Source organism: Coturnix japonica, chromosome 19 (assembly GCF_001577835.2).
Source record: "Coturnix japonica isolate 7356 chromosome 19, Coturnix japonica 2.1, whole genome shotgun sequence".
In the NCBI taxonomy this organism is placed as follows: Eukaryota; Metazoa; Chordata; class Aves; order Galliformes; family Phasianidae; genus Coturnix; species Coturnix japonica.
This window is the reverse complement of record NC_029534.1, coordinates 5,018,660-5,041,028: the sequence shown is the minus strand read 5'-3', so window position 1 is coordinate 5,041,028 and position 22,369 is coordinate 5,018,660. Positions and strand designations below refer to the sequence as shown.

The 22,369-nt window shown below is 50.4% G+C and overlaps 1 protein-coding gene across 1 annotated transcript; it reads right to left on the bottom strand.

Moving 5' to 3' along the window:
• Positions 1-422: 422 nt before the first annotated feature.
• Positions 423-21,781, bottom strand: CPD (carboxypeptidase D). The gene is made up of 21 exons (XM_015880951.1): positions 20,916-21,781; positions 20,039-20,286; positions 14,289-14,431; positions 13,526-13,695; positions 12,837-13,204; positions 12,273-12,464; positions 11,234-11,401; positions 9,959-10,068; positions 9,696-9,798; positions 9,097-9,239; positions 8,386-8,555; positions 7,866-8,177; positions 6,515-6,710; positions 6,111-6,246; positions 5,194-5,343; positions 4,686-4,781; positions 4,528-4,592; positions 4,260-4,391; positions 3,807-3,992; positions 3,457-3,556; positions 423-2,822 (listed from the first exon to the last, which is right to left on the bottom strand). The coding sequence occupies exons 1-21, from the start codon at positions 21,764-21,766 to the stop codon at positions 2,596-2,598; spliced, it is 4,266 nt and encodes a 1,421-aa protein (XP_015736437.1). The 5' UTR covers positions 21,767-21,781; the 3' UTR covers positions 423-2,595.
• Between the last annotated feature and the right edge of the window lie 588 nt (positions 21,782-22,369).

The window sequence follows — 22,369 nt, the reverse complement described above, 5'->3', positions numbered from 1 at the left end:
GAATGAGCCGGGTTGGAAGGGACCTCAAGGATCATGGAGTTCCAACCCCCTGCCTGGCAGGGCCACCAAACATACACCTTTACTAGATCAGGTTGCCCAGGAGACCCCATAGAGACCCCATAGACCCAACAGATCCCCATAGAGACCCCATAGATCAGGTTGCTCAGGGCCCTGTCCAACCTGGCCTTGAACACCTCCAAGGACGGGGCATCCACAACCTCCCTGTGCAGCCTGTTCCAGGCCCTCACCACTCTCCTAGTGAAGAACTTCCCCCTGACATCCAACCTAAATCTTCCCTCTTTTAACTTCAAACCATTTCCCCGTGTCCTACTATTGTCAGACCTTTCCAAGAGTTTACTCCCCTCCTGGATGTCCCCATCCCCGGCGACCTCGGGAGGGCGAAGAACGAGAGGAGGCGGGCAGACATCAAAATAGTTTTATACAGGTTATCGGAATACAGGTAAAAAACGACCCGAGGGCCCCGAGCCGGCCCTTACCTCCCTGGGAAGGACGCTTTGAGACCCTCGTGACAACGTACAGCGAAGGCACAGTGCGCGTGGGGCGGACGCTTCCACGGACGGACAGACAGAAGGACAGCCGGGCTCCTGGGCACCGCTGTGGCACAGAGGGGGTGCACTCACACGGCTACGGAACCGCCGGCCCCATCAGCCCCATTGACAGCCCGTGTGTTGATTCCCGAGGACTTATTGCTGGGGACGGAACTGCTGAAGTCACAGCGCAGCACCAAACCCAACGGGAGATGCGACCCCTGCGTGGGCACTGAGGGGCTCATTCACAGCACAGCAATGCAGGGCAGCACTGTGGACAATCATCTCCCTATCTCCACAGCACCTTACCACATGCTTCCTGCCCTATACCAACACCACATTAGAGGGCAGGTGGTCTTCACTGCTACCCGAGGGTCACCTTCACCCTTCCATGCAGCTTCCAAGACCTTCAGCACAGCCACAGCCCCGTGTCTGAGAGGCATCTACCACCCATAGGGCTCCTTGCAAGATAGGGACCAGCAGAATGGGACAGGGAATATACCACGCTGTTCCTCCAGAGCCCTCATCACACGTATGGGATCTCAGGAGCAGCCCTTCCTGGCCTGCTGGAGGCAGATCAGCTCAGGGTATGCTGGATATCCAAAGGCAGTGAGTGCCCCTGGCACTGCAGAGTTTGGACCATTGGGAAAAAAAGAAACAAATAAAAAACGAGCAGCAAGGAAAGAAGTGCCTACATTCTAACCCCAGACTTCTGCCCAGAAAACACGAGAACTTCAGGAATATATAAAAGCTTTGGAAATCGAATGTCTTGGGCATCCTGCCCTTCTGCTCACCCCTTCTACGCCCCACAATCTCCATGCAGCTTGAGGATGCACATTGCAGCTCCTCTTTCTAATTTCTTAAGTGCTCCAGAAGAGAATCTGGCTGCTTTTCCCTGCAGCAGCCACTCAGCCCTTCCCCACGCCTTGCACTCAGTCCCCACAGCACGCTGCAGACATACAAGCAGGTGGAGCTCTTGCTACATACCTCATGGACGCTGCAGTAGCAGAACTAAGCTAGGCCAGCAGGTTAATTTGGTGCCTAGCATCACCAGAGCTTGTTTTCTAAGTGCTCTGATAACTAAGTGGTATTAAATGGACAACAGCAAAGGGTGCAGCTGCTCTTCAAAAGTCAAGACCGAAGTCATGCCACAGATACCCTCTCTGCTACTCCAATAATGCTCAGTACAACCCCCAGTTGTGCTTCCAGACACTGCGCTGCTGCCACGCTAACATGAGACTCCAAAAGCCAAGTCCACATAAATGAGATGCAACCAGGGATGACAGGGACAGAAATTCTCTTCCCCAGAAGCAGGAACAGCAGTTCTGCAGAGCTGACAAGCTGTTGAACTTGGTTAGAGCTCACTGAAGCTCTGACATTCGCTCCTTTCTCCAGTTCACACCAAGAACTGATGTTATCTCCCCCAGCTTTCAGGATGTCAAATCACTGCTTGGAACAAGCAACACATTAGAGGTGCTCCACAACCACTGCAGAGCGTGGCTGAGCACAGCATCTCAAGGTAGGGAAAAGCTCCAAGGGAGCAGCTGAGAAGCAAGTACAGGCTGTTTCCAAGGGCTGCTCTGCAGAACGTGGAGTTGGTGATGGATCAAGGCTTCCACCTCGTACAGTAAGAAAAATGAAACCAAAACAGGTAGATACCACTTCAGAGTGTTGTGACTATGACCCCACACAGGTCTTGGGGCACTTCCCCACCATCTGCTCGTTGTGTTGAGATGCTGGGGAAGTGGTAGGAACTCTGCTGGCCGCCCTGCTAAGTTACCTTTCAGTCAGCATCATGTGAACCTCCAGACCTTGCCCTAAAAACATAAGCCATGCCCTTAACCCAAACACAGCCTCTAACACCCACTGATTTGCATGTACATAGGAACAGAGCAAACAGCAGAAGGAAGTCAGGAGCTGCCACCCAAACACCTCTGGAGGACACAGTCCTGCAAGTTAATGTTTCAAAACTGATCCAGAGGGATCACCCCTCCCTCCCACTGGGGCTAGTCAGTCCATGGGAACTTCCTTTCCTGTCAGGGAGGTGTCAGTGTTTGCTGGAGTATAATGTTTCTTCTTCAGTGTCTGTTTCATCCTGGAATTCATGGCTCAAGAGGGACTTCTTGGAGCCAGTGGACATCATGCGGATTTCATCTTCATAATCATCATGGTGCTGCCGCAGGCGGTGGAAGCCATCCTTGTGTCTGTTGGACTTGATTGAGCAGACACACCAGATGATACAGGCAGTGAGGATCAGAGCAGACATACTTGCACCTGTCAGAGAGAAGATACTCAATTTAATTCCATGTTCCCCACCTCAGATGCTTCTGTGTTTCCCAGAATCAGTCTCCTCTTACACAATCACAGCCACTTTCCTCACTTCTGTGCCATAGGAAGAAGGAGCTCCGTCACAGCAGAGAAGCACTGACTTTATTTTCTGGGCTAGCAATGTAAGATAGCATCACTGAGCAACTCTGCCGACCACTGGAAACAAATCCCAGCCTCCCCAGCTGCAGCCATAGCTACAAAAATAAATTCCTTAGTGCTTACCCATTGCCAGGCCACTCAAAGAGACCTTAGGGAAGATGTAAGATCTGCTGGGTCCCAGCTCTATGCACAACCAGATTCTCCCCCTTCTAGCCATCTCCAGGTCCACTCAGGACCTTTCAGATCCCTGAAACATTCTCAACTTCCTCTCTCCCTCTTATCTGCTAGGCCAGCATCACTAGAGCCAAGTGCTGTTGGACCAGTCTGCAGGGCCAAGCGTGTGTTTAGAAGGGAAAAGCAAGAGGAAATGACTCAATGCTGCAGGCTACTTTTCCAGCTCAGTAAAAAGAAAATGGTTCCCGTCAGGATGAACCAGCACAGAAAATAAGGCTCAAAGCTTTGAATGAAGCTACCACTTTACCTGCAACCGTTACAACCAGCTCCCGTGGCAGACCAAATATCTTGTTTTCCATGTCAAATACAATGAACACAGAGCTGGGTGCATCATGGCGTACCAAGACCTATGGAAAGATGCAAGAGCTCAGTCTGCCTCAATGTTTACACAACCAGGAAGACATCAAAGATAAATGAAGTGTAGGGGAAAAACTCTGTCATGTTCAGAAATACTTCTCCATTATAACAAGGCAGAAGACAACTAATGTAGCTAGAAGCTAAACACAGCCAACAAGGTACAGCCAAGGAAGAGAAGATAGGGATGGGTGCCTTCATATGAAAGCAAGGGAAGAAAACTCCCAACAGAAATTCACATACCTGCATATGCTTCTGTTGGTACCCATCAGCTATAGCATTGATGTTGTGCAAACCAGGAGCCAACAGCACATGGAAATAGCCACCTTCCTTAGTACAAACCCTCAAACCTTCATTAAGAACAATGACAGCTTTAGAAATTGCCTTGCCACTCTTGTCTTGGACAAAACCATGGACTCCTTTGTGAACCTGAAACAAAACAAAGCATTTCAAATGTCTCAGGTTCAAGTCCAAGTGTAAGGCATATTTTTATGTAAAACAAGACCTAGGCCTCCCCTTAAAATACATCGTGTTCTTCAGCAACCTTAACCATCACCCCACCATGACACCCCCCTTCTCCCTTAAGAAATAAGATCGTGTAATACAGCAAGGGTTGCTCAGCCCACTAGAAAGTAATGCACCCATCCCACCACCTTCTCTCCCAGCAAGGATTTCTCCCCTCAGACCATTGCTCACCTCCACGAGCATGCTAAGGAGAGACCTCCTGTGTTCTGCCCACAGGCCAGGGAGCTGCCCTGCACTAGGGAAGTAACAGCAGCTGGTATAAACAGTGATCTCAGGACAGTGACCAAATGTAACGCTGAAATCCTGAAACAAAACCGACACAGTTACAAGAGGCAGCATTTAAAAGGCTTCCCAGAATGCAGCTGAAGATGGTTGAGGTTTTGCCCAAATTTAAAGATATATCTGCAAGGAAGGAAAGCATTGTGATGAGATGAAGTACCTTCATACTTCCCAGGTGGCTGTGCCATTCAGAGCCACGGATCACACCCCCAGGAATATTCTCATCTGTGAGAGTAAGAACACAGCAATCAGACTGATCTGCTCCAGGCAGAACCCAGCACAAGTGGTCAGGAAGTTAAAGGATTGAACCAAACCTACCGGACTTATTTGGACAGCCTGGCTGGCCTAAATGCATCGACGGATGGTTGTTTGCATATACAGATGCCAAATGCTTCAGCGTTTCTTTGTTCTCCACTACAAACAGAAAGGTGAGACACTGGGAGTGCAGCTCCTATCAAATGGGGGAAGAGATTCTTATTCTAACCCCATGATCCTATATAAAACAATCACACGTTGCTTCAAAGGGATTTCAGATTTCCTCTCACATCGAGAGGTGGTATCACATGCAGAGGAAAAACTGAAGTATTGTTCTGAAAACAGAAACAATAACTGTTCTGACTCCAAGCTAAATCCTGTGAGAGTGCTGAGGTTTGCTTTACAGACTACCAGCAGTTCTCCAGAACCAAAGGGTTAAACCCAAAAGGAAGATATGGCACACCATCAGCACAAGAACACCAAGAAAAGGACAAGCTCTTACACCTTACAAGCTCTCAGTCATCTAACCAGAGTCTAATTGCATGGAAGACCCTGGAGGAGTCAGTCATACCTGTCTGCACTGGCTTATCATAGGGATAAGTGACAAGCAAAGATCCACCATCTAGAGCAACAGAGAGGCTGAAGTCCCGCTTTGATATCAGGTTGTCTATGATGGCTCTGGTCTCAGGCTCTCGTGTTCCTGAATACCTGGAGTAATTGCCTGCAAATGAGAACAATAGGAAGAGGGATTGATTATAGCTTCCTCTGCTATTTGAGAGGCTTGCAGAAATACATTTCTTCTTTATGGCTGAAATTATCTGACTGGAAATACATTTGCTAGATCTCAGCAGATTGCTTCTGAAAGATTAAGTAAAGCACCTCATCCACACTGCTCATGGGTGGAATCCACCTGCAAAGCTTAACAAATGTGACACACCACTGTTTTCCCAATCTATTTACTTTCATGATGCAGAGGGTGTTTCATGTGTGTTTGCTTTCTTCATTGTCCCTGAACTGACTCCTAAGAAAGCACTTGGGATGACTCCAGCCAAAGGAGGCCAGAGAGAAAACTTCCTGTCCAGGAAAGGTGGGCACAGCACTGGTACAGAGCTCTGGAAATACCAGGCTGTTAAAAGCATGAAAAAAGGAAACTGTTTCCAAGGAGCAAGAATAGAAACGTAGAACTGAAAGAAATCAATTAACAGGAAAAAATACTGTCTGATCTCTGTACTGTTCCTTAAGAGCTCTGCTTTGTCTCCTCTCTTCCATATAAACGTCTGCAAATTACAGTCTCTAAGGGGAATTCAAGCTCTGGATGTTTCCCAGCAGCTGTGCTACCTCAGCTCTGAGGCAGGAGCACTGCCACCTTTACAGGAAAACCCCACAATCAAAGACTACATCCAACCCCAGGGAGGCCAACAGGAGACCTCTACTGCAGCTTGCATTTCTACGGGACACCACATGTCAGTTTGCATCAATTAGCTTTACTTGTGAAGTCTGTGTCCAGATCTTTGCCGTGGGCGTTAGTCCGGCCTATCGTGGAGGTGCAGCCCCTCTCCTGTGCTATCTCCCGTCCGTCTGGGTTCAGGGATGGCACAATCACAATCCGTGTTCGATCAATCAGCTGAATAAAGGAGGAAGGAAACAACACATCAGTACAATTAAATAAGGTTTGTTCTCTGTACATCTCCTTTGCCTCAACCTTTTCCTAGGAATGGCTGCTTCCATTGATTTCATGAGTCACAGGTTTCCACCAGCCCCACAGATCTCCTAACATCCCCCCTGTGTGTGTTGGACCCACATGCCAGAACAAGACAAGTTCTGATGAGTGCTGCCTTCTCAGGATACAACTGGAGGCCTCCAAGACGGTCCCTTGCAGCAGAGCTCCTCACCTTTGTAACAGCAGCATTCTTCTTGTAGTTCATGCAAAGAAATTCTGCCAGCGTCAGGAGCAGCTCGGTACCAACGGGAGCGTTCCCGTGAATCCCAGCAACAAAGCGGATCTTGGGCTCCTCAGGCTCAGACTTGTTGGGCTTGTTGGAGATTTCAAGGGACCAAATCTGACGGAACTCAACGCTCTGACCCAGGCTGCCGAGAGAGAAGAAAGCAGAGCGTCAGCTCAGGAACAGAGCTTGGCCTTATGGAGAAACCCCGGTGTGGAAGGGAATGCTGCCTCCTTCCACAAGCAGGCTACTGAGACACTCAGCTACATCACAAACATCCAGGTAGAGATGTATAGAACACTCCATGCATCTCCATAGAGCCTATAACACCACAGTAAGCATGGAAGGAACAGCTAAACGCCTCCATGTTCCCAAGTGGGTTTGTGTTTGTTTTGGACTTTTTTCTCCTCTCTAGTCAGTGCAGGATACATCCAGAGATCAAACTTAATCCATAAAGCACCAGTTCAGAGGACAAAAGCAGGCCTATTTTCAGCAGCACAGAACTTGTTGCTACAGTCGTGCCATTAAGTTAGCAAACTGAATGCAAGCAAAGCAGGGAACACAATCAGGGCTGATGCAACTGGGAGGACAATAGAGGCTACAGTTCAGAACAGCAGCCTTGGCACCAGCACGGACAGCATATGAGCACGTTGTGCCTGGTAACAACAAGCAACCAGGGCCCTGGGACAAAGAGGCTGGATTTGTGCCTTCTGAAGTTGACAGAGGGTAATAGCTACAGGTCAGAGGGGAGAGCAGGGGACTACAAGGCAGCTCCTGCAGGAGGACAGAAACCTTGGCTCAGGTCATTACCTCAAACACATCTCACAGCATTCAATTAAAATCTGAAGGCAGATAATTGAAAAAATGCCATCAGATTTATGATCCTCATGGGTCCCTTCCAATCCAGAATACTCTACATTTCTAAGATTCCTAAGCCATATTTATCCACTTCTACAGCTGTAAGACAGGATTTGGAAAAATAGATGGAACAGAGTGTGTGAAATAAATGTCTGCAGAAACCTGGTATCTCAGTGCTGGGAATATCAGTGCAAGGCACCCAGGGCAGCTGACTGCACCCCAGGTTTCAGTCAGTAAAATGAGGTCTCAGGAAAAAGCACATGGATGTGTCTGTGGGTACCTGCAGCCAATGTTCTGCCACTATGCCCTGATATCTGGGGCTCCTCTGAACTCAGGCACCACAGGAAAGGACAGGAACAAGCTCCCCCCATCTCTGTATCACATTCACAGCTCATCATTGCACTACATGGAAAAGCTGAGCATTGCTGCTTTGAGTTTTCACCTGGACAGATTGGTGATGTGCGGGTAGTTCAGATAGAGGCCTCGGAGGAACTCGGAGAGGTCCTTGTAGGGGCGGTATCGATAAGGAGAGACTTTCCCCGAAGAGGAAAGCAGGAGGCGTTCCACGCCATTCTCAGCAGAGAGATCCTTGATCAGAGTCTCAAACTCCTTCTCATTGGGGTCGCTGGTGTCTGGGGTATTCAGGACTGGCGCCTTCCCCTCCTCCACTTTGGCATCTGTCCGTTTAAGGGTGAAGTTGACCTGCACTGCACCTTCGTTGTCAACTGTCACCATCTTAGTGACAGGATTGTATCTGCCCGGGGAAGAGAAGGGACAAGGAGATGTCAGTGGTTTAGGCCTCACACACTGAGCCACCCCCCTCCTGCCCAGACACTCAGCACAGGACTGCTGCTGCTCTCCAGCCAAAGGAAGCTAGAAGCACAAATACAAACAGCAAAAACTCTTCAAAAGGGACCATGGCAGTTGTGCAGCTCCTATCCCATGTGCCACAACTCGCTCACCCTCGTGCAGATGCTGTGATTTTGTATGTCCCCTGCACCAAGAGGCGCCAATAGTCTCCATCCTTGTAGGTGGTCACTGGGTGGTTGATCTCAGCGACGCTGATGGTGGCATTGAGAATGCCCCTTCCATCCATGGCATCCAGCACGAAGCCCCAGACCCCACGGTGAACCTGGCACAGACACAGAGAGCCCCACTCAGAGCAGGCCCTCCAATACACAGCACTGTGACAGTGCTGACATGCAGAGCTGCCAGATCCCAGCGCACCTGGAGGAGCAACACGTCCCAAAAGGGCTCAGGTGAAGCTGGTGTGGACAAAGATCACATGAGTACAACGAATGGGCAATTGTTTGGTTCACGATGCCATGACGGTACGCTCTGCCCCACACCTTTGTTTGCATGCCCCAGCTGCACTGTACTGCCAGCACCAACAAGACAGATGGAAACAGCACAGAAGGGACACTCTAGCCAAGGGAAAACAGAGCTATTGGGAAATGAAATGCCCCCACCTGCACCACCTGGCTGCTGTTTCCATACAGATTTTTGGCACAATAAGGATGGGAAAAGGGGAAATCAATGCATGTTTGGGTGGGAACGATTGCTGTGAAGCAGGGACCTGGACCAGCCAGCAGGCAACACTCACTGCAGTGTGTGGATCAGTCTGTTTCTTCCAGAGGCAGCTCTCACCATCTTTTGGGGTCAAAATGTCTCACCTGTTTCATGAACTGCAGGAGGGACCTGCGGTTCTGCTCCCAGTACTTTGGCAGCTCCTCTGCATTTGGGTATTTCACACAGCCCAACTCAATGGTCACTTCAAAGCAGTTTGTATTTAAATAATTCCAGTCTTGCATCCCACCTACAATAGGAACGTAAAAGTAGCTTTGACATGATCTGAGGGATGCTGTAACATTGCTCAAAGAAAAAAGAATCATAAAAAAAAAAAAAATCAGGTACTAGAGAATGATTAAATACTAACTACTACATGCGATTAATACCAAAGTGAAAAGGCTTTTAACATGGGGAAAGACTCAAGTTTCAGAGGGATGTCAACACTGCAGACAAATAACCACCCTCCTTGTAAATGCCTATCATGTCCATGTACTGCTGGTAACCAGAAACACCACACCATAAATTCCTCCCCTCCGGAATGGCTTAAGCTGGGTACATTACTGGAAAGGTTACAAAAGAAACCCAAGTCCCAGTAAGCTCTGTTGAGAAATGCAAAGTCTGTGATTGATCAGACTAAATTCTTTAAGCTGCCCACGTGTTAACTTGGAAAGAAACACCTCAAGAGACTTCAGGATGACTTTACCTGGAACATTGTACCACTGGGCCCCATTTGTGATGCCATGTGGGAAGTACTCGTTGGGGTACATGTCCTTACATGGGCTTCCCTGATACATCTTCTTATTCTCCTGAAAAAGAAGATGCAACATATTAAGCTGAGTCTGCTCTCTGTCTTTTCATCTGGCACTTTTGTTCTAACAGACCGACTCCTCTACCACGCACTCAGAGGGCTCAGGACAGCATCAGGAACTATCCTGGAAGATGGGATTTCCCATTTTAGTGCTTTACCTTGGAGTAAGAAAGTGCCAGCTGCTGAAACACAGCATCATCAGGGGATTTGCTGTATATGGCCATTCCTTGTTCATCATCATCATAGGGGTAATTAACCACCAGAGATCCTGTAGGGGAAATGAGATTTGACTCAGACTTGCACACTTTCAGTGGAATCCTCAGCCTAACAGAAGCAGCTTTTCTTTTTCTTTGGAGAATTTCAGGTCCAAGCTCTCGACACTTGGCTACAAACGCAGCATTATGCACAGTGAACAGAAGAGGTGACAAAAGCACAGGAAAAGATGAGACAGAATCCAACAAGGAAGGCAAACCCCAACCACAACACGTCAAAGCCGTGCCCTTACGTTCAGGAGGGATGGGCACAGCCTGCTAACAATCACTTTCCCAAAGGAGTGAACACAAAGGAAAGTTCCTAAAGCACTCCCAGTGCCTCTGGCCCAATTGGTGCAGCTTGTCAGCCTTCAGCAAGGACAGGCAGACTATGACAGCTCTGGCTGGCTGAGACTTTCCCTAGGCAGGCTGTGCTCAGGGCACTGTGGGACTGAGACAGCACTGCTGCTGGAGAACAGCCAGCTCCCTCTCACCAACACACTGTAATTCTGCATTACAGTGTTAAACATGTTAGCACAGAGCAACACCTGCAAGTCACCACAGCTCCAAGCCAACAGACAAAGTGTCTAGGGAATAAACTGTAATACAAAGACTTAATTTAGATCACTCTAAAAATATAATCAAATCACAGCAAATTTCATCATACTGCTGCGCAATTCGAGGCAGGAAACCCTCAGGATTACATTGTTCTTCCCTCAATTTATAAATACTATTAAGCCTCCAACAGCCACAGCACTGCCATATTCGGCACTGCCATGTTCATAGAAACAGCCCCTGAACAGCTGCTGACAGGGGAGTCCACCCCAACCGCCCCATCTCTTCACAGACAACACGCCAGCTGCTGCCCTGTGCAAGTGCTCCCTTTAGAAAGTGGCTGCGCTCCCCCCAGCAGCCTCTTCAACTGCCTACAGGTGTTCTTGGGGACATGGCTTTCAGCTTCTGATCCACCTTCCAGCAGCACAAACTCCAACCAACTAACAGTAGATTTGATTTCCCCTTTTTCTACAGACGCCATCCCCAATACAGGAACCTGGCTGCTTTTGCTCCTGCTGTTTCAGAGCAGAACTCCTCAGTCCATGCCACGAACACAGAAGAGACATTCCTGCATTCTCCATCCTCAAACCTCAGTGGTGAGGAAGGAGCCTGGTGTAGCTGACGTACCTCCATGCAGGTTTGCTGAAAGCACGAACGGGTAAGTCTTCAACCAACTCATGACAGCCAGAGTTTCAGGCTGTGGAGGGTCTGCCACCTGGAAGAACTGATCTGGGAAGTTCCGGTTCAGGTCGTAGTTGTTGCTGTTGTTTCTGCCAACAGTTCCTCCTCTGTCTCCTGAAAATTAAACACAGGTTCAGGTTTGAACCATATGCAGTTTCCCATTTGTGGAGGCTGCATCCTCCTACTGAAGAGCTTCACACTACTGATTAGTGGGAAACAGCAGGAAACACAACAGTGCTGGCTCCCTGCACCCCACAGTGATGGGACGTCCACCTTCCTCCAGTAGGAGTGCATAAAGGTGCCTGGGGGCCCTATCAGTGCCAGCCAGGCCTCAGCTGGCAGAAGGACACTGAACCACAAACAATCCCAGCAGCTGCTGTCATGACCACAGAACTTCAGACCTTCTCAAACCAGCTGGACAAGTTCTGTGTTAAACACAAGCAGAGCTCTATACTTCCAGAAAACTGTTCTGGACAAGCTTTGTTGGGCCAATCTGCAAAAGCCACGCAGTTTGAAGGACTTCCTTGAATATTTTTGCCAATTTCAACACCACAATAAAAGCCTACGTTACCCTTGGACTAGTGCTCTGCAGACTGCCTGGCTCCCACATCACATGTTAGTAAGAGCACGGACCAAAGCATAGCAAGTATGAGCTGTGTAAAAGGAATGTCTCTTTTTGTTTTTAAATAAGCCTTGGGATAGCCGCAAACCATAAGGGGACCCAAACAGGGGCAGCATATGTAACGCTGCCAAAGCATAAGAGCTCTTTCCAACCACTTCAGGCATCAGTCAGCCGCCCACTTCCTGCAGTGGTTGGTCCACCCACTCATCCCACCACATACACCAAGTCCCTTCCCATCCCCCCTGTGCCGACAGCACTTCAGCTCCAGCAGAACGCTTCTACACTTCCCAGAGGTACGACAAACCCCAGGTCTTGTTCTCAGAGCTAGAAATCCCACAGGGGTTTCAGCACATGCAGCATTACCTTCCTGGGACTTCTCATAACCATCTGGGTTCATGGATGGCATGATGTGGATCCGTGTGCTCCGGACCAAGTCAGTCACTTCAGGATCTGTGCCGAAGTTCTTGCAGAGGTACTCGATGAGGTTCAGTAGCAGCTCTCGCCCCACAACTTCATTCCCGTGCATGTTACCAATATACTTGAACTCTGGTTCACCTGCAGACACACAGCCACACCAAAGAGATAATTATGGCCGTTATGTTAAAGCTTGGAGACATCTCACCAGCACTGCACTCATTTACCTAATACATATCCTTCTGCTCTCACTACACCAAGAGGATGAATATTAGTACAAGAAGAGTGCTTGGTCTTTCTGTCCCCAGCCTCACTCACTCAGCTAAGTTTTCCTAGGAATGCTCTTTAACTCACCCAAGAGCCATCCACTGCACCTGGTCTTTCTAAAGAGGAGCTCAGTCTCTCTTCAGATCCCAGCTCTACATTTCCTTTCTGCTCTGCCCATAGTCTCCCAAAGCTAAGGGTCTATCTCTTGTATTGGTGTTTTTTGCTAGGAAGAATCTCCCACATCACCTGCTTCATGGACACCAGGGTTGTCTGAGATCTCCATCACATACAGCTCCCGCAGCTCCACGGACTTGCCCGCGGAGTACAGCCGGGTGATGTTGGGGTATTCGTTGGCATATCGCCGCAGAAAGATCTCCATGTCTGAGAAGTGGTGGTGGCGGAAATCCACAGGTTGGATGGGCTGATGGAGAGAGGTTGGGCTCGGGGCTTCAGCCTGCACCACAGTGGAAGCAATGGTGGAAGTAGGAGCGGGTGTTGCTGTGAGCTGTGTGAGGTTGGGAGCTGGTGCCATCACAACTGGTTGCAAGAAGAAATCCACTTCTGTTGCATCTCCCTCCTTCACTTCAATGTTTTCTCTGGTCAATGGTGTGTAACTGTAAGAAAAAAAAACCAAAAAGATCACCCCAGATGTGAGGGAAACTCTTACTGGGATGACCTACAGCTCTTCCTCCTTTTGCCCGTAAGTAAGATGCAGGTTGATACAAGGCACATGAAGGGAGCAGAAGTGATGTGCACTCAGCAGCTCCCCACCTCAGTAGGGCAGGGGGTGAACAAACACAGCTGCAGCTCTAATCCATTGCAGGAGGCCTTTCCTGCTGCAGCTTCCAGCCAAGCCCCTTAAATACACAAGATGCTCAAGGGGAATAAATCAAGTAAAGTAACACAAGCAGTAGGCAGCACCACGGAGGCATTACCCCGTCAAAACAGCGGTCACGTTGTAGGTCCCAGGCACCAGCAGCCGGTGGTAGTCACCGTATTTGCCCGCTGTGATGTTATGAGCAATACCAGCAACAACAATGGTCGTGTTCTCCAAACCAGCCTTGGTGACTGCATCCCTGACAAAACCTTTCACTCCAATGTGGACCTGAGGAAAACAACAGAAAGCTCTGGCTGAAGATAGGTAACAGCAGGGCAACAGTGTCCTCGTCAACAATACCACCCCCTCCTGTCCCCAGATGCACAGAGCAGGACAGCTGCCAAAGACAAACAAGGGCCCATGGTTCAGACAGTGCTTGGACTGGGAGCAAGGACAGGAAATTCAGCATGCACTGCAGCAGCTTCTCAAAACTGATCCTCCCCTGCTAATCCACCCATTCATCAACATGGGCACGCAATATAATGAACACAGCAGGGTTACAGGCCATACCAGGGGATAGAACACAGCTACCCCCCTCCTCAGGCTAAACTGTCTCCTACTCAGCCCACATGCGGGTAGTGAGATCTGCAACTCACAGTCTTTCTGTGTAACACTGTATGACACCATCACCGAGGATGTGGGAACTGTGGCAGAACCACAGACACACAGGAGCTTTGTAGTCCCCAACCTCTGCGCAGCATCTGCAGCAGATGTGTTACCACATGCAGCCCATGAGAGCAGCCGATGCAGTGCTCCCAGCCCACCAAGGGCACAAGGGTTTCTCAGGTGCTGCCCCCACACCCCACATCAGCTCACACTACCTTCTCTATGAAAGAAAGGAGGGATTCACGGTTGTTCTCCCACTCCATCTTGAGCTCAGAGGTCATTGGGTATTTGCAGCAGGACAGCTCCAGTGTGATCTCAAAGCAGTCGGCCCACACGTAGTTGTAATCCTGCATCCCACCTGAGGAAACAAGGCAGAGGTGTGTCAAGAGAGCAATACACAGACATCCCTCCACAGGATACACGCTCCTCTCTGTCCTTCAGCCCCCTGTGGCACTCACCAGGACACTGCCACAGCCCCAGGGAGAGAACCTCAGCAGGAAAGTCAGATGGGATCACTGTGAAAGCCTCTGCTGGGGCACACAGAGTTCTCTCCTCCCAGTAAGGAGCACACTGGGTGTTCAGCTGCAGGCAGACCCTTTGGCCTTGCTGCTCTGTCAGCTGAACTCACAGCACCTGGCAATACCTCTGGGAAGCTGTCTGCCAGACGATACAGAGCCCAGACAGCATGGCAGGCACACAGAGCTGGAATGCTGCTGCTGCAGTCCTTCACTGAGTGCTGCAAGACAGCCTCAGACTCATAAGACCTGCCTGCAGGAGAAGCTGTCTCACCCTTGACACAAAAAAATGCACCAGAATGCCAACCTGGGGAAGTTCAACAGCTTGGTGTGAAACCAACCAGCCCACAAAGCACCGGAACACAGGAGCACAGGAGAGCTGTTTCCCAGTATTAAGGTTATCTGTTCGTTCCTTCCTTTCAGAGAAACCACAGGCACTGCTGTGAGTGAAAAAAGGTCACCTTGTTCTACCAAGCACCCTGATCCCATTTACTGAAGTTAAGATCAACCTTCAACGTGCAAATCTGTTTCTTAAACAGGAACAAATGATGTACCAGTGGGACTTGAGGCTGCTGGGTATTATCTCATGGTCCAGAGCTCAGGGCTGCTAACACAAATGCTCTGAACATTCATTGGGAGCTTTCAACAGTAAGTAAGACCCCCAAACACCACAAGCCTGTCAAACAGCAGGATGCCAGCAGGTAAGTCTAAGAAATACGTGCTGGACAACTAACTGGCTGGAAAGGATGGGCAGACAGTGGTGTAAACACACACCCTGGCATTGGCAGAGGTTATGAAAAGGCCTGGAACGGTATCAGCAGCACTCCCCCAAGCACAGCAGTCCTCCAGTGAACATAGCAACCATGAGAACTCACTGTCCAACACAGGGACTGCTGTCCTGAATCAAAGAGCTCCTTGGCAGCCTGGTGAAACAGATGGACTGACAACACAGAGCTCTGGGAAGACAGGAGGGATGGGGCTGGATCAGGGATGTCCCAGTTCTCCCTGGTTCTTCTGGGAGCCTGCTGCCAAGGGAACAGGCAGCTCTCATACCAAATCAAATGGCACTTCCCACTAGACAGAGAGCACCGCAGCTTATGCAAGGGCTGAGATTAAAACAGAAAAGAGGCTTTTCTGGCCCAAAAAAAGTGTTTGAAGACCTAAAATAAAACCCCACCTGCAAATCTCAGCTCAGGAGGTCAGAGGTGTCAGGCCTGTGACTCTGGTTTTACACAGCTCCTGTTACCAGGCTCAGAAAAGCAGCCCACAGCAGGCTGTAAACTCTATGCAGAGCGGAACGATTTGCCAGCCTGGAACCATCTGTTCATAGTGGGATACTAATGCATTTGAAAACATCCATACGTAAACCAGAGCCATTACGAAGCATATTTAGTGCTTCATCTGCCATTCAAGTAGATTTAAGACAGATGCTCACCCATAATAGAGTAGTAACGGACTAAATTAGAGCGTGGTACATCGATTTTGGTGAGAGTCTCTTCAAGAAATAGTTCACTGCATGCTTGAAAATATGGATGTTATGTGCTGCATATATTTGACTTTCTCACAGACCCACTGCAGAGCAGGACAGCTATTTTTACAGCATATGGAATCACATATTTTTCCATATAATATCTGCACAGCCTCTTGGGGGTAGGCAGGAAATCTGTAGGTGTACAGACCTGTACCAGAACAGCTGGAGCTGACCCCTTGCTTTCCAACACAGATGCAGCCCTGCCCAGCAGAATCCTCCCCCTGCTGTCCCACCCCTCTGTATTAGGCAGCAGGCTCAGACCTCTCGTAGCACAGGAACCCTGCAGCATGTTTCTGCTCTCTGCCAAGCTCCACACCAGGCAGGCAGGCGGCAGAATGCAGCACTCGAGTCATGCCCGGAGCTCCCGACACCATAAATACACTGGATGCCAGAGAAGCCTTTCAGGCCAGTCTGGAAAGACTCAATTTTCAAAGTGCATAATGAAGAGAGCTCTCCAATTCCAGCTCTCAGTAGAGCAGACACTAAGAGATGGAGACCTGCAGCTCAGTCACAGAAGAAAAAGGCTCCTATCTGCTCTGCAAGGAGAGCAGATGGCACAAGGCAAGCTAGAGACGTGATTAAATACACTGCATAAGTTGCTTCCTCTGCAGACAGGGCTGATTGCTTCACAGTGTGAGACCAGCAACAGCCCCAAAAAGGCAGGGGAATGTTCTGGTCCATTAGTCTGCAGTCATTAAAACTCAGAGGAGGTGAGGTTTCCAACCCAGAGCAGCACACCCTGCAGCCTTCCAAGGCCCCAGGGAGCAGAACAGCAACTTGCCATGCAATGCACTGACCAGTGGTTCATTTTACATGTGAAAAGAGGCATTAGAGCCTCGAACAACCAAGCCAACAGTTTTCTCAAGGAAAAAATAAAGATTCACATTAAAGAAATGTACATAAACACAATGGCAGCTTACTGCATAACCCAGGAAGCCATGGGGTGAAACCTTCTATCACAGCTCACACTGCAGTTGCCTTTAGCAGAGGCCACAGCAGGGATCTCACAAGCAGCTGCTGTACTCAGGGCTCCTTTCAACTGCTCTGAGTTCGATGCTGCCACAAGCTGCTCACAAGCTGACAAACACACACGTAACCCCCACCAAACCTCTCCCTGCTTCAACACCTGATTGGCACCTCCAGCATCTGCATGGCACAGACCGAAAGCAGCAAGGAAAGCAGCTTTCACAGAAAGGCTACAAATAATTTCCAATTATTTTCTTGATCTGAACTGGCCATTCAGTAGTTAAAAGCCCTAGAGGTTACAAAGGAAGGAAGACTAAGCACATGTACAGCAGAGATAGCCCGAGCAGTGCCAGACACACTTATCTATAGCAGCTGGAACGCAGCAGCCACATTGAGCTGCGTGGCAGGGAGCCATGCTCTGCTCACACTTGACCTTAAGAATTACTCGGATGGTTTGCACTTGCCACCTTAGCTTGATACACACAAGAGGTTACTGAAAACAAAGTTAATGGGGTCTGGCACCAGTGAACTGGACAAAGAATCCCACAGCAATTGGCTTTCCAGCATGTTTGATTTCACACAATAAAACGTGGTAGGAAAATTTCCACCTGTTGAAACATTTTGTTCTCAAGTCTTTGTTTTTCCTGGCTTCAGTTCACTTGAAGGCTGCAGCCCTTCCCAGCACAACCTGCTCTGCAGGCCACGAGCACTTGCCCTGCACCTCAGGCATGCCATATGCCATATGCTTCTCACCAGGGCTCAGCCCAGACAGGGAGCTCCTAAAGTGTACCAGGATTTCCCTGTCCTCCTCCTCCCACTTGCTCCAGTCACTGGTTAAAGCCTCTCGGTCTGAGTACAGCATTGTACCACTGACTGCATCCACTACTGAAAATCAGCGCTAACACCCCAAACCACAAAGTAATACTGAAACTTGACATGACTTCAAAATCTGCAGGCTGTCCCCTGCGATATCTGTTAGCTCATCTGCACTTTCCCCATGTTTATGGGTTATACATCAGTGTGGGATGTGCTCCAAGGGCTGCCACCACCCTCCTGATCAGCAGCCAGACAGAAGTTATGGCATGGCTGAGATGGCACAGGTGTCAGCCTAACAGCACTGCACTCTGAGCCAGCATTAGCACACGGTCTATAATCACTGCCTGCAGCCATCAGCACGGAGCCTGAGGTTGTGGCTTGTCACAGCTCAAGGGTTTGTTTCCGCAGAGGCTGAACGTTGGAGGCTATTAGGTTTATAAACCACAGTGCTGCGGTCTAGCTCACACCTTGCCATTTCCTGCATGAGGAAAGCAGGCAAACCCCAGCTTTGCTAGCTTCCAAGACAAAGGCATCCTGAAATGTTCACACCTGTGCAACAGCTGCTAGCAAACCTTCTATGGGCTTGCTAGCACTGGTGGGGCATCCCCCATCCCAGCTGGAGGATGAAGTTAACGCTGTGGTGAGAAGCATTTCTTGCTCTAGTGACAGGGGAACTTGAGCCGAAAGCTCAAAGCAGCCTCCATCCAGAGCACACCCAGCCCAGTCCAGGAAGAAGCCAAAAGCCCTGGAGCTGCAGTGAAGAAACCTATTGATCTCAACGGTTGCCGATAACAACCACCATCAGAACAAGGCAACACAGACCATCCAGGATATCCTGTTCGTCACGAGCAGATGCACGAGATTACACAAGCCTTCCTTGTGCTGAACTTTCCGCTTTCCAGAGTGAACCTTGAGCCAGTAAATACCAGCGCTGTGCTGGGCAGGGTGGAGGAGAGGAGACGGCTGTCAGCAAACATGGCAGAACCACATCTTGTTTGAACACTGCACTTTATCAGAACAGTGAAATCTTCAGGAACGACCCATCCACCGCTCAGATAAGGACTTCCTCCTCCAGCACGGCGGTGATGTCATCAGGTCTAATAATGGATCGCTCTCCTTGCTTCCCCAGAAATGTGGATGTCGGGTTAGCATATGATTCAACTCTGAAATCCATGCTTTGGAAAGACACCATATGTTCAGGATTCGTTGAGCTGTGAGCTATTTGGGATCCGCTATGCCTGATTTCATTGCATTCCTGCCTTCTCCCTCAGCCCCAGTGCGGAGGAAAGCAGAGCAGCCCAGACACAGCAAAGCAGTGCAACTTCTTCACATCAGTTATGCCAGATTGGTGCTCTGTCCTCACCACAGAAGTCACCGTGTTGCCTGGGGAGCCCGTGGTTGTACAACTTCCGCAGAGGGGGATGTGGAAATGCTGTAATTCTTTCTAAGGGCGCAGCCAAGATTTCTCTTCCCGCTACTCACGGAGTCCTTCCCACAAGAGCACCTCATCACACACTGACATTTAAGGCTCAGCAGCAGTGACGCACACAGGGCAGCCCACTGCATGGCCAAAGCACCCCACCTCAGGTACAGCAGCTAGGTTAGCTCAGACCGTGCTCTTATATCCTTCCACACCTTTACAACTGGACACCTTTTAACCATTTACAAACTCACGAGTAAGCTTAGAGGTTGAAAAACCCTCACAGAACACTGGTGCTGGTTTCAGTTCAATGCTGCTTAGATTTTCATTTCGTTAACAAAAGCTCACCTTCCTGTATCATCATTAAAACTTGATATTCACCTCAAGGCCTTAACCACAGTCCCATTGCCAGATGAAGCTACTCAGGTGCAGGATAACCCTATGGCAACTAATGAGGGCAGAAGAGCCCTCCAGTGCGCTGTGATCTGATCCTCACAAGCATCTCCCAAGCTGAGATTCACCAAGCACTTGCCAGTGCGACCATGAAGCCATTTCAATCTGCTACAACACATCCCAAGCTAAAAACATCTCCTCACCTACCATCCTTCCCTTGGTGGCCATCACTACTGCTTCTCAGCAGGAGCAAGAAGAAATCATTTCTATACACTATTATGTGACCCAAAGAGGCAGCTAGAGTGGCTCAGCAGCACAGCTTACCTTCCACATCATACCACTGGGCACCATTGGTGATGCCCTCTGGGAAGGTCTCTCCCTCCTCGCCAGGGCAATTTGGCTTCCCAGTCCTCATTATGGGGTGATGTGACGCATAAGCTTTTGCCAAATATTTGAACACTTCATCATCGGCCGATTTACTGTAGACTCCTGTGGGCTTATGTGTGGGTGAGTCGTCGTAGGGATAGCTTGCAACCACTGAGCCACCATGCAGGTTGCCAGAGAGCAGAAACCTGGGGTTGGGAAGGAGAAAGAAAGAATTAAGAGTCATGCTGTGAATAAGAAGCCAGCAACAGCTGCCTCCAGCAGAAAAAGAACTGAAGCTCAGTATGATTTTGTTTCTAAGCAGAAGTAACACGACCAATACCTGCTTCAGACAGCACACGTGAATTGGGTTACACCCGCTATCTATTTCTTGTTGTTTTATTATTTAAGTCCAGCCGTTCTTGTTTACCCGTTCCCTCCTGTACCAGCACTATGTTGGTGCAGCAAGCCCAGCAGTGCACAAAGGGCTGCATTCTTTCTATTCCAGCCTGGTTTAAATGAAAACCTCGCCTCACTTTAGCAAAACCATTAAAATTAACGAACAGAAAGCAAAAAAAAGTCATTACCAAAATGATATTAAGAACGTGCAAGGGTTTCTATTGCAGCTAACTGAACTGTAACAAACCAGGAGGGCTCCCGGACAACAGAGCTGTCTGAGCAGGACACAGCAGTCACAGGGCAGCCTGCAGGGCCTCCCAAAGTGAGTGATGACAAGGAGAGCTCCTCGAACTAAACTCGAACTAATCCTTGCTCCCCAAAGCTCAAAGGGAGATGTGAGGAAGGTAACCCGGACCACACAGGGCCGCCCCGCACTCACTTGTTGCGCCGCATCCAGGCGATGAGGGCTCGCACTTCGGGCACGGGCTCCAGGTCGGGCTCGGAGGCTTCGAATTGGTCGGGGAAGCTGCGGTTGAGGTCCCGGCCCCGGCTGTTCTCCCGGCCGCTCGCCCCGCCGCCGCCGCAATCCCCCTCCTGGGCGTGCTCGAAGCCGTCGGGGTTGAGGCTGGGCAGCAGGTACAGGTCGGTGCTGTTCAGGAGGCGCCCGATCCTCGCGTCTCCGCCGGCCCAGCCCCGCACCAGCTCCCGGCCCAGCTGCAGCAGCAGCGGCCGCGCCAGGGGCTCGTCTCCGTGCATGTTGCCCACCAGCTTCACCTGCGGCCGCCCGGGCAGTGGCGGCCCGCCGGGCTCCTCGCCGTCCCGGGGCGCTTCCTGCCCCGCCGTCAGACGCAGCACCCACAGCGGCCGGCCCTCCACCGACTGCCCGATGCTGAAAAGCCTCGCCAGGCCGGGGGGGGCCGAGGCCGCCAGCTCCCGCAGAGCCTCGCCCAGCTCGGCCGCGTGCAGGTACCGCAGCGCCTCGCCGGGCTCCGCCGCCTCCGCCTTCTTGATGTGGACGCCGCACACCGGGCCCAGCAGCGCCAGCAGCGGCACCAACAGCGGCACCGACACACGCGGCCCCGGCTCCATGACACAACGCACAACCCGGCCCCGCCGCAACGCGGAGCCCCGGGCACCGGGAGGGGGCGGGCAGCGCTCCGGCCGGCACTGCGTCACGGGGGGCGGGGAGACGGGGAGGGATGGGGCGCCCACTGTTGGTGGCGGGACGGAACGGCGGGGGGACCGTAATAGGAACACAACGGGAACGGACGGGACAGGGGAGCTACTCATCGTAAGGGATGATACACGGCGGGTGGACACTGGGTTCAGCTCGGCAGAGAAAGAGCTGGGGATCCTGATGGACGAAAGACTCAACATGAGCCAGCAGTGCGATCTGGCAGCACGGAAAGCAAATGGGATCCTGGGCTCCACCAGGACAGGGGTGGTCAGCAGGGATAGGGAGCTGATTGTCCCTCTCTACTCTGCTCTTGTGAGGCCCCATCTGTTGTACCGTGTCCAGGTGTGGAGCCCTCAGTACAAGAAAGACATGGAGATTTGGGAAAGGGTCCAGAGGAGGGACAGGAAGATGATCAGGGGCTGGAGCACCTCCCCTATGAGGACAGGCTGAGGGAGTTGGGTTTGTTCAGCCTGGAGAAGAGAAGGTTGCGGGGTGACCTCATTGCAGCCTTTCAATACCTGAAGGGAACCTATAACCAGGAGGGGAGTAAACTCTTCGAAAGGGCTGACAATAGCAGGACACGGGGAAATGGTTTTAAGTTAAAAGAGGGAAGATTTAGGTTGGATGTCAGGGGGAAGTTCTTCACTAGGAGAGTGGTGAGGCCCTGGAACAGGCTGCCCAGGGAGGTTGTGGATGCCCCGTCCTTGGAGGTGTTC

Excerpts from the sequence above, each read along its gene's own strand:
- CPD (XM_015880951.1), bottom strand. The coding sequence starts at position 21,766 with ATGAGTAGCTCCCCTGTCCCGTCCGTTCCCGTTGTGTTCCTATTACGG. Across the intron at positions 14,432-20,038 it reads CCAGTGGTATGATGTGGAAG|GTGGGATGCAGGATTACAAC; the intron begins GTAAGCTGTGCT and ends TTGTTTCCTCAG. Across the intron at positions 4,593-4,685 it reads AGGCTGTCCAAATAAGTCCG|ATGAGAATATTCCTGGGGGT; the intron begins GTAGGTTTGGTT and ends TTACTCTCACAG.